Source organism: Arvicanthis niloticus, chromosome 1, assembly GCF_011762505.2.
Source record: "Arvicanthis niloticus isolate mArvNil1 chromosome 1, mArvNil1.pat.X, whole genome shotgun sequence".
In the NCBI taxonomy this organism is placed as follows: Eukaryota; Metazoa; Chordata; class Mammalia; order Rodentia; family Muridae; genus Arvicanthis; species Arvicanthis niloticus.
The window spans coordinates 151,902,458-151,920,046 of record NC_047658.1 but is presented as its reverse complement, the minus strand read 5'-3'; the positions used below and the strand labels follow the sequence as shown (position 1 = coordinate 151,920,046).

General features: G+C 42.0%; 1 protein-coding gene across 22 annotated transcripts in view; it reads right to left on the bottom strand.

Annotated features, from left to right (window-relative positions):
* Btrc (beta-transducin repeat containing E3 ubiquitin protein ligase) overlaps positions 1 to 17,589 on the bottom strand; it is a 170,485-nt gene that overhangs the window by 10,035 nt on the left and 142,861 nt on the right. For all 22 annotated transcript variants that reach the window (XM_034497315.2, XM_034497285.1, XM_034497323.2 and 19 more), the window contains 8 exons: positions 13,643 to 13,829; positions 8,798 to 8,894; positions 8,024 to 8,161; positions 7,457 to 7,575; positions 5,403 to 5,652; positions 4,371 to 4,489; positions 2,630 to 2,740; positions 2,013 to 2,091 (listed from right to left, as the gene is read on the bottom strand). In XM_034497315.2, coding sequence (XP_034353206.1) covers positions 2,013 to 2,091; positions 2,630 to 2,740; positions 4,371 to 4,489; positions 5,403 to 5,652; positions 7,457 to 7,575; positions 8,024 to 8,161; positions 8,798 to 8,894; positions 13,643 to 13,829 — 1,100 coding nt within the window. The remainder of the gene's footprint in view (positions 1 to 2,012; positions 2,092 to 2,629; positions 2,741 to 4,370; positions 4,490 to 5,402; positions 5,653 to 7,456; positions 7,576 to 8,023; positions 8,162 to 8,797; positions 8,895 to 13,642; positions 13,830 to 17,589) is intronic.

Sequence of the window (17,589 nt, the reverse complement as noted above, 5' to 3'; positions counted from 1 at the left end):
GGTCAGAATCTACAACACTGGGCTTTGAATGCTCACTCTCACCTTTTTCCAGAGTTGTGCAAAATAACAACCAAACCGAACTAAACCCATCCAAGTAAAGTCTCTGAAACTTTATTTGTAGTAGGTAAGCACGGGCAACCCCAAGGCTCACTGACTGGCGAAGGGGTAAAATGTGGTCCATATGAACCTGGCAAATCCCCTACTGATTTCTGCTTAGTGTAGAGACAGGTGGGGCTGAGGAAGCAGTCAGCTGACAGTCTGCCTATCATATGCAAAGTTCTGGGTTTGATCCCCAGGACTAAATAAGCCAGTGTGATGGTCTTTACCTGTAATTCCAGAAGTAGAGGCAGGAAGATCAGAAGTTTAAGATCACCATTACATACACTACTGAGTATGTGACACAAAAGACCAAGTTTGAGAAGAAAAAATAAGATAGATATGAAAAAGTACATACTGTATGATTCATTTTCATAAAACTAGCCAAGGTTATATAAAGCAGGCCAGGATTTTATCAGAGATTAGGGACAAGGTGGGCCCACATAAACATGAAGGAATTGCTATGTACATGGGGATAATCTATGGTTTTACTGGCATATATACATCAAAAAATTTTAAATGTATTATTATTGTTGTTATTATATTTTTTGAGATAGTGTCTTACTCTATAGTCTGAGGTGGCTTGGAATTCAATGTCGACCAGGCCGACCTTGAACTCAGATCACCTTCCTCTGCCTCCCCATCACTAACTAGGATGCAAAAGAAAGCACTAACTCACCTGACTCTGTATCTAACTGTAAGTTGAATATTCTTTTGTTGTTGCTATTATTTGTTTTGTATATAGTCTAGGCTGGTCTTGAATTCAAGATCCTCTTCCCTTATGCTCCTGAGTTCTGAAGTTATAGGAAAGTTTGTTTCTTTGTGAAGACAGGGTCTCTCACAGTCTTTTCACCTCACTTTTAATATCTGGGACTACAGACTCATGACAAAACTCAGCACATGAAGTACACGTTTAACAAGACAGGCATGAAGAAATCAGGCAAAGCATGTGTGCTCTTCTAAGACTGCATCTATCTTTAACTGGCTGGAATGTATGGCAATCCTCCTGCCTCAGCCTCTGAATGCTGAGATTACATACATGTGTGCATGACCATATCCAGCTTAACAATGTATTTTAAATCCAAGAAACGTAAAGTATCCCTTTTCACCAGAACTGAGATTTCCTCAATGTTGAATCAGAATTGAGAACATTGAACTTTTAATGTTTCATCTGAATTGTTCAAAAAGATCTGTTTAGATCCACACACATCTAACTAAAGAAATTTCTGTCAATCTGAGCCTTTGGCTAAGAATTCTATGCTTTTAAGTCTGTGGTGGATGCAGGCCGATAATCCCAATACCAGGGAACTGGAGGGAGAAGGACTGCAATTTCAACACAGCCAGGGCTGCACAATGAGGCCCTGTTACAAACAAAGAATCGGAGCGTAACATTTCTCCTGACTCACTTCTCTCCCCAAGTGTCAGATGTTCAAACGTAGGGTAGAGGGATTACATAGAGGATTTAAGGTGCTGGAGGCACTGCTTACTGAATGGGATGCAGAACTAAGGAGCTGACCAGGGGGTTCCAGGAGAGTCCCAGGGTACATTTTGCAAGTACAGGTGTTCAGGTCCTGGACAGGTTCCAATTTGAGTAATTATATTCTCTCCCCCAGTGCCTCCTGCTGCTTCTGGTGGATACAAAATTCTCATTCACTCCCTGGACTACGTGTGGAATGTGTGCAATGCAGCTGTGAAGCAGCTGCCACAGGCCTCCCCATGCACAGTCTCTAAAGCACTCTCGGATGAAAGGTGCTATATAAACATAGTTTACTGTCATGTACGTATTGGTTGCTTTTCCACTTAGTAGGTTTTGTGAGAGTCTAACTATAAAATCCAGATCTATATTCTACAGCACATTAACATTTAATTTCTTCCTCTACCTGCTTGTCAGCCCCCTTTAACAACAAGACTCTTACCACAAGGGTCCGTAGACAAAGAGTCCCTGCAGGAGCACGTGGGTCCAAAGCAGCCATAAGGTCCCACACTTTAATTTTTCTAAAGATCAAAAAGAGGACAAAAATCTTAGTAGAAAGCAAACTTAAGGGAAAACACACACACACACACACAAAATAGCAAAAAGCCAGGACAGCAAATACAGAGCGTGGCTGTAGCTCACAGGAGTCAGATGACTGCTCTGTCTGGAGACAGGTTTTTCACTCTTTTACAATATCCACTTTGTATGCCTGGCCTGTTACTGTGAATTTGTCTGGCTCTTTGCTTTATAGGGCAAACCAGACAAATACATAATCAAATAGCAAAAATAATAATCAATACAAATACAATAAAATGACCGGGAAGAATATTTAGAAAACAGTAAGCAGAAGCGAGGCGAATAGCAATTAAGCAACAGTGTGTATCAATTTGCAGAGCCAGGGAAGGCTTACATTTAACATCATAAGCTGGGACCGTAGGCTTGGGGAAGGCAGGTGCTAGCTACTGAATACAGGGCCTCACACATGCTAAGCACACACTCTGCCACTGAGCTACAGCCCCAGCTCTTAGATGTGTTTCATAATATTGTTAGCAAACTCACCCATCATAGGCCCCACTCACTATCCTTTTGTTATCAAATCGAATACAGCGTACCAATTCCTCATGGCCTTCCAACACTCGCAAACACGCTCCACACTCTATGTCCCACAGCCTACAAGAGGAAATCGAGACCAGTGAATTGTCATGAAATATTCTCTCTCTCTCTCTCTCTCTCTCTCTCTCTCTCTCTCTCTCTCTCTCTCTCTCTCTCTCTCGTTTTTCAAGATAGAGTTTTACTCTATAGTCCTGGAACTCACTCCATGGACCAGGTGGCCACAAACTCAGAGAGATCCACCGCTTCTATCCAGTGCTTGGATTAGAGGTGTGTGCTGCCACCACTCAGCTCATGGATTCTTTTCTAAGCTTTGAATATTACAATGTATTTCATACATGCTTTAAAGCTCCACAAAGGGAGTGGGAGCTAGAAAAATGGCTCAGCAGCTAGGAGCTCTGACTCCCAGCACCCACATGGCGGTTCACAGTGTTCCTTAACTCTAGTTCCAGAGAGTCCAACACACTCTTCTGACCACCTTTTTCCTAGGCACACATGTGGTGCAAATACACACACATGGGTAACAGTTATACACATAAAATAAAAATGTTTTAAAATTTCACAAAGATTACTCATATAAAATATATTATTTTCAATATAACTTATTTCCTATCTGCCATATAATTTGGGCAGAAAAATTGTGTGGTTTAAGTTCAAATACAGTTAACTATATTTTCCAAACACTTAACTGTATATAACGCTAAAACACAATGCTTTATAGAATGCTAAAACACTACACTTTATATAACACTAAAACCATGTTCTTTTTGTTGTTTTGTTTTTTGAGATGAGGTTTCTCCATGTATCCCTGGATGTCCTAGAACTCACTCTGCAGACCAGGCTGGTGTGGAACTCAAGAGATCCACCTGCCTTTGCCTCCTGAGTGCTGGGACTAAAGGCGTGCGCCACCACTGCTGACTTGAAACCATGTTCTTCCAGGCAGGAATTCAATTTTCTAGGATGGAAATAAATGACTAGCTCAAGAGAGTCAAGCTTCCTGAAGTCACACCTAAGAGTGTGGGGCATTGTGTCAGTGACATCTGTCATACAGCACCTCCATCTCGGCAGGTGGACATAGCTGCCACCACTGTCCAGAGCAGTCCTCATCGAAAGAAAGGGAAAGATAGACCTTAGGAAGGCTGCCGCAGCAGTTCTACGGCTGCCTGCCCAGCCCCAGACCTTTGTAGGAGTGGCAGGTTTGATGTGCGGCAGGGCTACCTCTTTCACCTTCCCTCAGTCGTTCAAGAAAAGGAGAGGACGGATGAAATCTCCAAATCCTAACCATCCCTCTGCCATTCATCTTTGTAAGGGTAAAATACAAAAACAGTGTCCACACTTGTGTAACTTTCCTGTTTAAAGCCAGCCAGCTCTCTGCCAAACTACTGTACTGAAACAGAGTCATGATTTCTAGAAGAGAAACAAATCTTTTTCCTTCTTTTTCTTTCTGTTTTCAACAGCAGTGGCATAGAGAAAAGGTCTTTATTTATTAGCATTTTGAATTGCAGGAAACATATCACCTAAAGGCTTTTCTGTGTTGCCTCTCTGATAGGGCAAACTTTTGACCTGTAGTAGCTACAGAAAGGAGACATACCTGACTATAAACATAGGACAGGCAAAGACCATGAGCTCTGTGCACAAAGGGTAAGGGGGAGGGCTGTGGGGATGCATTCTGGGAAGGCTGGCTGCTCACCTGATGGTGTTGTCAGATGAGCCGCTCACCACCAGCCTGTCTCTGTACTGCAAACAGGCAATGCCACGCTTGTGACCATTTAGGGTCCTTACAAATTCACAGGTACTTGTGTTCCACACCTGAGACACAAAAGTGACAGCTGAGCAGTCGACCAGGTACTTCTAACAGTAAAAACGGTAAGCACGAGACAGAAGAGACTCATCAGAGGGTGCCAATGCCTCACAGAAACAGCAATGAAAAACAAGAGCCAGGTTTGATTCATAGTAACACAGGACTAATGGGAAGCTGGCTGCTTTCACGTGAGACTTTGCCAAATGACATATGCACTCTATGAATCAGGCTCCTCTAGTGTGCATGCATGCTCATACTTAGTGTCCTCTTTGCTGGAATCCAGAGGCCAGAAGTTGGGTCCTCTGGAGCTGGAGTCTCAGGTGGTTTTGAGCCATGCTAACAACTAAACTCAAGTCCTTGGCAAAAGCAGTGTACTGTCATAACACACTGAGCTACCTCGATAGCTCCTCCAACCTTCTTCTTCCAGCCAGGGTCTTTGAACACAAAGCTTACTATTTGGCTAGAATGGCTGGCCAGTGACCACTAGAGATTTGGCATTGCATTGCTTTCCGAGCAATGAGCTCATTAGCATGTGGTGACACATCTGGCTTTTCTATGGCTGTTGGGAACCTGAATGCAGGTTCTCATGCTTGTGCGGCAAGGCCTTTCCACAATGGCTGTCTCCTCATCTCCAGTAAGGATGTTTTCTTGAACTTAACCTTGCACCTGCTTTTCTCACACTTGTAATCACTGCCATCATCGGTGGCACTGTTTTCTTTCCATGCTGGGTCTTGGGCACACCAGGTAAATGGTCTACCATTATGTCACACCTCCAGCCCATAACCATTGTTTATAGAAATAAATATTGAATTTAAACATTACATTATTCTGCAATAATGCTTGTGTATACAGTTGCCCTCAATCACGTTTTTCCACAAACTCCTACTGCAGCTTGTGAATTTACTGAAAACTGCCTGTTACCTTTATGGTTCTATCTCCAGAGGCAGAAACGATGTACTTGTCATCAAAGTCTACAACATTGACTGCAGCTCGGTGTCCCACCAGCACCCTCCTGAGGGTGATGTCGGTTGGGGAAGCCATGTCCCACACAGCAATGGAGCGGTCTTTGGAGCAGGTCACCATCATGCCATTATTGAAGCGCAAGTGCAGAACGGCTTCACAGTGGTGAATCAATGTGTTTAGCATCTCACCCGCATTTACATCCCACACTCTGAAAAGGATACCCAGGAGTCAGACGGTGCTTAGTACAATGCACTGCCTATTCTCGACCACAGGGCTTACCATCAATGCCACCCCTGCTTTCTTTTTCTTTTTGAGATGGGGGTTTCTCTATGTAGTCCTGGCTATCCCAGAACTCACTCTGTAGACCAGGATGTCTGTGAACTCAGAGACCCACCTGCCTCTGCCTTCCAAGTGCTGGGACTAAGGGTATATGCACTGCGTCTGGTTCATCTCCTACTTTCATGGCAAGTGTGCTCTTCCTCTGCAGCCCCCGGGTAGAGTACATATGGACCATGAGGAAACACCACAGGCATAGGAAAGGCAGGGCTTAGCGGGCGCTTCTTGTAAAGGCTCAGGGAGGAGGACATAGTCACTATCATCTGATAATTTGGCCCAGATTTTTGGGTTATTATTTTAACACTGACATTCAATAAAAGAGACACAGGTAAACTAGGAATCTGATAAAGAACAGCAGTGCTATCTATCCCAGTTGCTGCATGCATGGGCCAAGATCTTCTGCCACAGATTTAGTAATGTGGACTTGACTTTCACTTCCCTGAACGTTACGTTTTCTACTCTACATAGACACTAAGTCCAAGGCTCCATTTTTGTGCTTTTCAGGGGCAAGATGGTCAAGACGAGCCTTCCCGCCTACCCTAAGCACGTGCTTCATGGCAGTGGAGACCCTTGGAGAGCTTGAGAACTGTGTCAAGACAGAGTTAACTTGATTACTCTATTTTTGCATATCTATTTTGTTTTTAAAAGCATTTTGTTTCTCCTTTGCAGCTTACCCTCCTTTTGGAAAGTTTGTGTGTGTGTGTGTGTGTGTGTGTGTGTGTTGTAGTGTTGCTAAGAGGTAGAATACTATTTAGCATGCCAAGCCCTGGGTCCAATCCCAAAACTGCCAAGACAACAAACAAACATCATCTCTCCTGAGTTCTATAAGTGACCTAAGCATCTACAGTGCTCCAGCCCGTGAGGCGCTCCAAAGAATGGAGAAGTGCTAACTGCCAACAGCAGAGGCGGGGTCTGCTGTGCCTGCAGTGAGACGAGCAGCTTTCCCCACTTACAGGGATAACTTCAGAGAATTTAACAATGCAGATAGCTGCCGTTTATTCCAGTTTTTTTTTTTTTTTTTAAGTTACTTTTGATGAATTACTTTTGCTAAATCCTTTAGCTTAAGGTGAAGTTCCTAGCAGGTTTCCAGCAGTGCTGCTGGTACCCTGAACTCAAGCTACACTGGACTCCAGCAGCATAATGGCTGTGTCATCAAATCACCAGAGCCTCTGGAAATTGAGCCAGCGCCCCCCCCCATCCCCCCCCCCCCGCAGTAAAGCTTGCAATTAAACTGCAGACACAGGACAGAGCCTGTGGGGATGGCAAGGAGAGAGCTGGCAAGGAGCGGGTCTTGCTCTTGCTCACCTGTATCCACTTGAAAGAGCTCATGCATGCCTGCACTGCAGTTACAATCACCTGAAAGACAGGCTTCATTCCTTTCCTGCCATTCCTGTGAACTAGCTTCATAAGGAATGTAAGACTTCCCATAAAGTGGGGGAAGTTCCTATGACAGGTGCTCCTCCAAATTAAAATCTGTGTGTAGCTTCTTAAATGTGCCAAAGTAGAAATCTACTCAATGGTTCCAACACCAAGTGATGGTTCCAGAGTGAGAAGTGACTGACCGGAAGCTAACAGCTTATGCTTTAGTTTCAGAAATGTGTTCATGAAAATGCAGAGAATCAACGTGACACAAAGTGGAGGCTTAGCGTTCAAAAGGAGGAGCAGAGAGTCCCTACCTGACGGTGGAGTCTGAGGAGCCCGTGATGACCACCCTCTCATCGTACTGCAGACACAGGACAGAGCCTGTGTGGCCTGTGAGAATCCGCTTGCATTCCAGTGTGCTTTTATCCCAGATCTAGGATGGCAAACGAGACCCTTTTGATCACTGTCATAATGGGGTGCTGTGGAGACTTGTTGTTCGGTACATGTGTGATCCCCAAACATCAAAGCCCAGAGAGGGTGAGCCTGCATTCTTTCCTCCAGGTAGAGCTAAGCTCCTGGATGTGTTGACTTCAGTTCTAATGCTAACTTTATCCTTTTCATCAAGGTGGAAGAGTAGCCTATAATTACAAAGGCCAAAATAACAACAGCTCCCATCAGTGCACTTCTAGAAGGGAGTTCAACCCTGGGACTAGGCATTTGTATGATCCTGCGAGGAGAAGCAGGCATTTGCCCTTTAGTACTGGAACCAATCTACAATGTTCAGTTCCTACAACAATACTCGAGGCTAGGCTTCAGACTGCTCTATGAATGTGGTCACCCTAACTCCAACAATGCTCTTCCACTGAGGAAGGGCCAGTCACCTTGATGGTGTTGTCTCGAAGGCCGCTGACTATCTTCTGGTCATCATACTGTAAACAGTAAACCCCTTTACTTGTTTCACTCCGGCAGTGGATTCTCTGTAAACTATGTCGCCCACATCTCCAGTTGGACTCTATTGTCTTAAAAGGAAGATCAAAGAAGCAGTTAATTAGGAACGAAGGCAACCCAACAACTCGCTCTATGGCAGTGGTTCTCAGCCTGAGGGCCTTGACTCCTTTGCGGTTTCATCAACCCTTTCACAGGGGTCACCTAAGACCATTGGAAAACAGACATTTACATTTTAATTCACAACAGTGGCAAAATTACAGTTATGAAGTAGTAACGAAAATAATTTTTTATGGTTGGGGTCACCACCACACGAGGGTTGCAAACATTAGGAAGGCTGAGAACCACTGCTCTATGGGCTACATACAACTAAGAACTAAAGAGTAGGCACACATATAGCTGCATGCGCAGTGGTATCCTAGGCACGTGGTATCCATGCCTCCTGATAGATAACCGTCCATGAAGGCACATCAGCAGAGGAGTGCAGACGTCACACTGCTGTTTTAGGAAGGTGGCAATCCTTCTCTACAAAGGCTTTAAAGCTGTACAAAATTGACTAGGAATTTTCTGTATTTAATCCACCTTATTCTAGTAAAGACACTGACTTCTAACTCACACTGAAAAGTTTAATGGGTTTTCTATAGTACTGTAACTGAGGCATACTGATGATTCCCTACACTCAGAAAATATCTGGAAACATTCGTTCTTACCTCAATGTCCTGTATAATTTTAGGATAAAGCGCTCTATAAAAGGAGTTGGGAGGAGCATTCTCATCAGGAGGTTTGTTTTTGAATAAGTACTGTCCCCTAAAAAACAAATATTTACCAATGAAAGATCATCAATGCATTTACCAGCAGCTTTATACTTTTCAGTGTCTGCGCCTCCATTACATATGACTTTCATTAACTAGCCTGGCAAGGCATGGTGCTCAGGTGATTTTGGGAGTCTTGTGTCAAAATGTTAACCTGGAATCTAAGGAAGTTAACCAACATTGATTCCAGTGAAGAGCCTCAGAGTATCAAGGCCTTTGGGATGCTTTATCCTGATAGAAGTACACTCAGAACCCATCTACTGCACTGCTACTTCTATATATTTATTGATTTTTATCATTTGATAATAATGGTGATTCTTCTGGTTAATAATAACTATTCCTTTTCTCCCTTGGTGCTGTGGCTTGAACCCAGAGCAGTGTGTACATAGAAGCTTAACACTCTACTAGTATGCTGCCATTGAGCTAGCACAAGCTCCTGCATCAAGTTGTGCCAGTGTCAGAGGATGCCTAGCATGCTGGGTAACAGCAAAGCTTCTGTCTGTCATGATGGTGCTTCATGTTATTTATCACAGGGTAAGGTGTGTGTGTGTGTGCTAGCTGGCTGCTTGGTCACCGGGGCTACTCCTGATCACTGTGGGAGTCCTCCAGAAGAGGTAATTCAGTTCATACAACAGAAACAAAGGGCTGCATGCATGTCTAACAGCAGGGAGGGAAGAAGTGAGAAGAAAGGCTAAGCACACCATGCCATCATATGTGAGGTAGGAAGCTGCTTTCAGAGATGTGTTCCTGTGCACACACAGCTGCATTTCCTGACTTTGATTCCAGCATGCAGAGGTTAGCATCTCCTTCCTTATGACAGCACATTTCTGAATGCTCACATTCCAAGCTAGATTGCTACCCCCCTCCCCCCCCCCAAAAAAAAGGTAAATGGCAATCACTTCCTGCTGGGTAAAAAATTTAATTCCTTATCCTGAAGTTAAGAACCCACCAAACACGGTGTGGAAGCTAGTAAAGCCCACTGTGGGTGTGCTAACTGCTGTTCTCACTGGCACTGTGCCTTGCAAAGTGGAGTTAGGCAGAAATGCCTCTGAGTGTAATCCTGGCACAAGAGAAATCATGTTTTCTCTGGGCCAGTCATCCACTTGTGCCTCTGTAGCTCCATTACAATATAATTAATTGTTCGATGTCTCCAGGAGAGCTTTTCCCCTGCCCTCTCCCTATTATACACCTTGAAAATTAGTTGAGAAAATCTCCTATCAGGAAGGCAGCTGGCTGTGGTGTCTATCTTAACACAGAAAAGAAAATTTGCACTGGGGAAGTGAAAAGAACAGGTTTTTTGTTTGTTTTGAAAGGACTGTGAAATAGGATACATCAACATAAAGGGTAAGTAAACCACTTTGAGAAATAATTCTGGATTAATGGCATCCTTCTCTGAACAGTTTGATTATATAAACACTTTGCATGCAGATGAGATTTTTAACTGTTGTTTTTCAGTGCCCACCATTCCTGAGACTCTTGTCTTCCTCTGAGTCTTTGTCATTCCTATAAGGGTTCTCTAGAATTTCCCTCACATCCAGTGATAGTTTCTCTGTATCCTCAGATAATAGGACCCAAATGAATCTCTAATCTTGTTTTTATCCCACTGCTTTTCCTATGCCTTACAAACATATATTAATTTCTCCAAATGAAAGATGCTACAAAAGAGTGACTAAATATTGAGAACCGGCTTCTTAGTCTCCATCTGTTTTAAGTCACAGTCTTTTCTGGTGTGTGTCCTTTGACAACAGGAACCACTTCTAGGAGAAACACCTGGTACCTAGGAGAATGTGAGTGCATGACAAACGTGAAATATTAAAATTAGAATGTTATCATAAAATGTGATCTCTTGATTAAGAAAATGGACCTTTCCCAAGTGTTCTTTTATCATCCTTTTAAGAGTTATCATTACAGAAAAGAAAGTATTATCTAGTGTTATTTAAGAGAGAAAACTGCAAAGTTCATGTCCGAGGGGCAAACTGTCAAATCCATCTGGGTATGAAATATAACAGCAAAATGGAAGGTAAATCTTGGTGACTCAAACTGTTCTGGGAAGACTGTATTTTTCTGTATACTCTTGGAAAGGAGAATCTGGAGGCATTTTCAAAGATACTCATACGGGAAAAAGAACAACACAGAAAGGCTTTAACACAGAGGGCTTGGTAAGGAAAACTTCAAAAATTGTTAATCAACTGGGGAGAGTGACACAAGCCTTTGATCCCAGCACTGGGAGGCAGAGGCAAGAGACTTTGTGAGTTTGAGGCCAGCCTGGTCTACAGAGTAGTTCTAAGATAGCCAGGGCTACACAGAAAGATCCTGTCTGAGAAAGAAAGAGGGAAGGAGGAAGGGTGGAAATAAGAAATTGATCCTAAATCATTCCTTCTGTGTAAGGGAGAATCTGGCACATCTCTGTAATCCCAACACTCAGAAGACTGAGGCTGGAGGCTTGAGAGCAAGCTGGGTTACACAGCAAGGCCCTGTCGCAACACCACTCCCACCCAAACAGAAAGACAACAAAAGAAAAGGGAGGTACAGCCACCATCCGGAGACACTAAACACATTCAGAGAGCACACATGAGTATCTATACTTACTATTTCATGGAACTTTATAAAGTTATATCAAACTTTATCAATTTGATCAAAGACAAGGGAACTTGGTCAAAAAGCTGAATGACTTACAAAGAGTGGGCGGGAGTTCAGAGGCTGCAGAGAAGCTGTGGGAGTAAAGACATGGATACATCTTGGCTCTGTCTTCAAAGACCCCTTTAGAAAGCTAAAAAGTGGACTAGGAAGTAACTTAGGAGCAGAAAAACTGCCTAACACGGACCCTCAGCATGATTCCAGGAACCACAAAAAATATTAAAAAAAAGTCTGAAAAAACTACCTTTCAATGATACTTTTTATTACTGTTCTAATAACCAACATAAAAGACCGCACTGTTAGGACAAGAGTCTGCTTCTCCATCTGCACTCACACAGGCGCCCAGCTCATCAGTGCAGTTCTGTGTCTCTGCCTTCAGAACAGGCTCATGTTCATGATGAAAGTTATTATCATTCACAGGACAAGCGGAAACAAAGTGTATCTTAACAGGGCATGAAATCTTTGTAGAAAAACTGAATGTTTAAACTTGAGACTTAAGGCCTGAATTATCTGGAGGAGAGTTTCTTTGCTTTCCTGAGAGATAGAGAATCTTTCTCAGACACCCTGAAATTTCCCAAAGTAAGCAGTTGTGTGCTCCATTTTGAAAGCTGGTCTTAGACTTAGCAAATAATGGTCTCTGAATGCCATACATGATAACTATCAGGGTATGAAGGCAGTAAGCAAAGGCAGTTTCTATTTACACATAGTAAGGAAGGAGAGAAAAACATCTGAAAGGGAAAAAGAGGAAACAACTAACAATAAGACCAGTTTACAGTCAGATAGCAAGAATGGTGCTAGCATGAGGATCCTGGAACTGGATCTGAGAGTAAAGGTTTTAAGTATTCCTAATAGCTCACATGACAGGAACCTCTGAGCGCTTATCAGGTCAACACACTCATGAATCCATGGATTTCAAGAACACCAAATCGAGAGAGCCAAGTCTAACTGTATGAAAATCAGAAGGGAAGTTGATCCACATGTATCTCTCTCTCTCTCCTGCCTCAATTTCCTTACCTGCTGGGATTACAGGTATGGAGCACCACGTCCACTCATCTAAATGAAGACCTGGTTCTTTCCTTATAGTGCTGAGGACTGGACTCAAAGCCTTATCTATACAATGAAGGCACAAACAGCCCTTAGCTATTTTTTCACTTGTTTTGAGACAGGGTCATGCCTTCCTTCTTGGAAAAGCAGGGCGTGTAGTACCACACCTAGCTTCCCTTTAGTAATCTTAACTATTTGAGGTTGTGTATGACTCCAGACCCAAAAAGAACAAATTAAAAAACAAAGTTAATTCTGAAGGCAATCACTGAGCGTACACATGCCTATTATCATTTTTTATCAAATATACTTAATAACTTATTTAATGAATTATTCATACCTGACTTTCTTATAGTGACATTCTAGAGACACACTCTGAGGCAAAATTCTAAAAAGAAAAATATCTTCAAGAAGTTTTAATGAAATAGTGCCATTGTGCTCAGGGAACACTACTGGTGAAGTCTTTCAGGCCACTGACTACACAAGGCCTTAGGGAATTCATAATTAAACAAGCAAATCTAAAGACACAAGTTTTAAGAAGAAACAAATGATTTTCACTAAATTTCATTTTTCATTCTTTCTGGTAGCTATAGCTTAATTCTACTTGGGCATAAAAATTAATTTTTGATTACAAAGATGATGAGATACTAGAGGCAGGGACCACATAGTGGAAGTCTAGTGAAGAACAATGTTCCATCTTCCCCAGAAGAAAGAGGAAGCAGGAATGAATTCTTTCTACCTGATTCAAAGCTATCTTTCCTTCCTTAAAAGTTGTCCCTCAGTCTTTCTGCAAAATTCCAATTTCTGTCCAGAAAACAGATGCTTTAATTAGGAGGGTAGTCAGTTTTCTTTTTCTTTTGCAAAATATGTCATCTTATGATTGACTGGTCAGAAGAAAAACTACTGACAACAAAACTACATGGACAACAATTCGCTTATATTTTTAGCTATAAATTGCACAAGGACCACAGATGCTGTGAAGTGGCCTTGCTGGCTCCCAACACTCCATCGTGCTCAGCAGCCAGGCCCGAGAATGCTGCAGGAAGAGGAAGGGTAAGGGCTCACCACCCTCTGCGCTCTGCCAGGCCTCGCCACAGAGAGTCTGTCCTGACCATCCTCTCGATGAGCTTCTTCCACAGCATGCCGTCCGACGTCACACGGTACCATTCCTTGCACACAAGCTCAGCAGCACACAGTGACTTGGCGTCCAAGTATGACAGAATGTTCTCAGCAATATGGTCCAGACCCCTTGCTTCAGTGAGGGAAGGAAGCACAAAAAAAGAACAGAGCGTGTGCTGAGCAATTTTTCACAGAAAGCCCTTTAAAGGAGCAGCTCATGCCGTGAGATGAAGGCACACCAATGTCCCTAGTGTGGTCCAGCTTTGCTCAAACAGAGACTTGGGTAAAATGAGTGTCAATAATTTTTCCATAAGGTTACAGAAATGAACAGTATTTTCCATCTTCTGTTAGATAAGGAAGTTAAAGCTAACAACCAGCAAACCCCCAAGACATTAAAAATAAAAAGGAGTCCAGAAAACAGTTCACATCTATCTATATGGATTTCAACACTAGGGGATGTTCTACGGATGGCATCTCAAACTCAGTGATTCAGACGCCCCGAAATCCTGATATTAGGTCCATTTCTCATTCTGTTCTATTACTGCTGTAGTTCCAAAGCTTTTCAATGAAAGAAATATCCTTTAAATGTACTAGGGAGAGGCAGCAAGTCAGTCTGTTCTGGGCCATGGCATGTGAGCATGCAGGAGAGAAATGAACACATGGCCCAGGAGCACCCTGAGAGGAGAGACACAGAGGGATACTAAGGTTCAAAGACGAGTCTGACTGCATGTGTTAAAAACAAAACAAAACAAATTTTACTGCTATAAAACCTAAGTGACAGTTGTCCTAATGGGAAAAAAAATCTTACCAGTAAATAATGAGGGCAGCATTTCAAAGGAACACATGGCAAGCTGATCTTGGATGATGGAAATTACCATACTCCCCAATTAAAGCTCTTTATCACCCAAATATGCAACAAAGCTTCAGTGGAGAAGAGCCTGTCAAACAGGAGGGCCAACCTAATAACACTTGGCATGGCTGTTCTAAGTTCTCAGGTCAGACAAAACCCAGCACAACCGGTCCGTCATCCCTGAGGTTTTCTGAAGGCTCACAAGTGGGAAGGATTTGTTCAGTCTGTTGTCTGCAGGCATGAATGGAGAAGGACCGACAGCATGCATTTTACTTTGTGTGCTGCCCCTGAATCATATGGAGACACACTTGGCTGCAATTAGCAACAATCCAAATATGCTTATTAAACATTATTCTAATTATAAAAATTGTATGGTTATCTGTCAAAATTTCCCACAGACTTGGGGAAAGAGAGCTTTAACTGGATCTTGTTTGCTGGTATCACATGTTCATATTTAAGCATAAGCAGATGGGGGCATCCATCACCTAACTCTTATTAAAGGAATATGACTATAAGCCAATTAAAGATAATAAACAGTTCTTCATACAAAACACAATGATGGCATATTTCCAGAATCTTTTATATTTAAACTTTCTATAACATCAGAAGTTTCCGAAAGGCATTCTTACATTGTTAATGGCTGTCATCAGATTGCTCCTGATCTTTTACAATATCCCAGTAATAAGTCGCTGGAAGTAATTTCACCTAACACTCCAACAAAACCATTACATTAATGGATTATAGGCAATTTTTGAAGTAGTTTGGTTTACTAAATGCAGCCAGATGGTGTAGGTTGAGAAACTTACATGGCTGTTAAGCACTGGATGTGATTTAATACTACACAGCCTGGTCAGCAGATAGGCACTAGGGATCAGTCTAGTATTAGGCAAAATACACTGGTCCAATCAACACTGGCTCAATTCTTAGTGTCTAAGCTTGAGATAGTAGCATGTCTTGGTGACTGGGAATTCAACAGCAATAGGTGTACTCAGACTGTACAAAGAAAACTGCTTGCCTATGGCTACAAAAAAATCCAGTATTTTACCAGAGAACAAAATCTATTCTAATTAAACAAAGAATATAGGTACAATTCAGTTTAAAAGTGGTTATTCATAATATACAAATAAACATTTAATTTTAAAAGGTAATTTATTTTAAGTTCAGAAAAAACAAAATTTTAAGAACTAGCTGCCAAGGACTAAGAAAGGCAGTACTCCACAGTTCTGAAGCGGCTCCAGCTAGTACAGGGTGCTTGGAGGAGAGCTTGCCAGCATGGACCAAAAGCCCTTACAAACGAAGCTGCTAGTGGAGGCACTTGCACAACTGCAAACCCAGGAGGATGAGGCAGGAGGAACAATAAAGTCCACCACCAGTTTAAGTTACACAGTAAGATCCTACTTCAAAAAGAGAAGAAACGCTTTACAGAGTTCCTGCTCCAGGGCAGCAGGTGGGGGTTAGCAGTTCCCTGCTTGTCCAGCATGCGTGACCCTGGGTTCAATGTTTAACACCAAAACCAAAACACCCAGAAACAACAAATAAAACCATCAAGTCAAAATAAACACAAACAAAACAAAATCACACCACACTGAAGCTCCTCATATTCTTCAATACAGCAATTCTGCTTTGGGTGTGTTTCTTCTGAGACTGAGACATTAATGCATAAGAACGGTTACCATGGTATAATTTATACAGAAAAAAATTAATGAAGGGGTTAAATAATGTGTTTGCCACTGTAAAACGTACTGTATAAGACTAAAATTATTTAAAATAACCCACACTTAGGAAAATATACTTTAACATATTTAATAAAAAATATACTAGGAGAATATATTAAGGAAAGTTTTAAAAGCACAGACTCCAGATCTATAGGGAAATAAACACACGATCAGAACTTTATAAGACAAACAAGAGCTCTCTGTGAGGTGGAGTTCTGGGCAACTGTATTTTATATTCCGTGTGTATGTGTGTGTTCACACGTGTGTGAAGGGAGGCCAGTGAATCCTGTGGATCTGCCTACATCTGCATCCCTACTGCTGGGACTACAAATGCACCCCCTCTTTCAGCTTATATAGGTTCTGGGGATCAAACTCAGAGACTAGTTTGCATGGTGAATATTTTACTGGCTGAGCTATCATTCATGTGTGTGTGTGTGTGTGTGTGTGTACACATATTATATTTTTTAAATTGTATATGACCATCAAAACCAGTCAAAACAGAAAAATACCCTCAAACAAGACCTGACATTTACTGACACTGACTATAACTACTCCCTAATGAAAGTGTAGCCCATATAAAAACTTCCTATTTCTCATGCTTTGCAGTGTTTGGGATAACAGAGGGGACACTCTGGAGATATTTGCTTAGTGATGGATTATTTATCAAGTTTTCAAAGGTTCAGGGTTCGCTTCCTGTCTCCATACATCTCCTGTGTCAGGGATTGGGGGTACAGGTCAGTGGTAGTGTGTTTGTTCTCTACAAACAAGACCCTGGTTTGATCCACAGAAAATTATAGCATCTCTAGTACCCCTTGTGTGTACGTGCACATGGACAGAAAGGAGTTCACGGGTGATACACACAGCAAAGATTGAGACCTTCTTTCTAAAATATTTAAAAAAGTGTTGTTTCTTAAATTAATTCCCATAATCGAACCATTTTGTTATAGGACATGGTAGAAGCTGACGCATGAGGACCTTGGTTTTTTAGCCAGCTTGAGCTAGGTAGAGAGACTGTCTCTTAAACAATAACAAAAATAAACATACAATTTTTTGCTGCTAAAACTCACATTCAAATTCAAGTACATGGAAGAAATTGAAAATAAAACATATAATACAAGTCATGCCTCGAGTCAGTAACACTTAAGGACAAAAAGCAAAAGTAGCTTTGGAACTGCATACAAGTTAAACAAAAATGACTGAGCAGAGGACAAGGAAACAAAGTAAAATGGAATTTAATTTTGCAGTTTGGTTTTCTTTTATTTTGATAAAGGTATAATTAATGACTTGGTGTGTAACTATCAAACTAAATCATAATTTTTAAATTTATT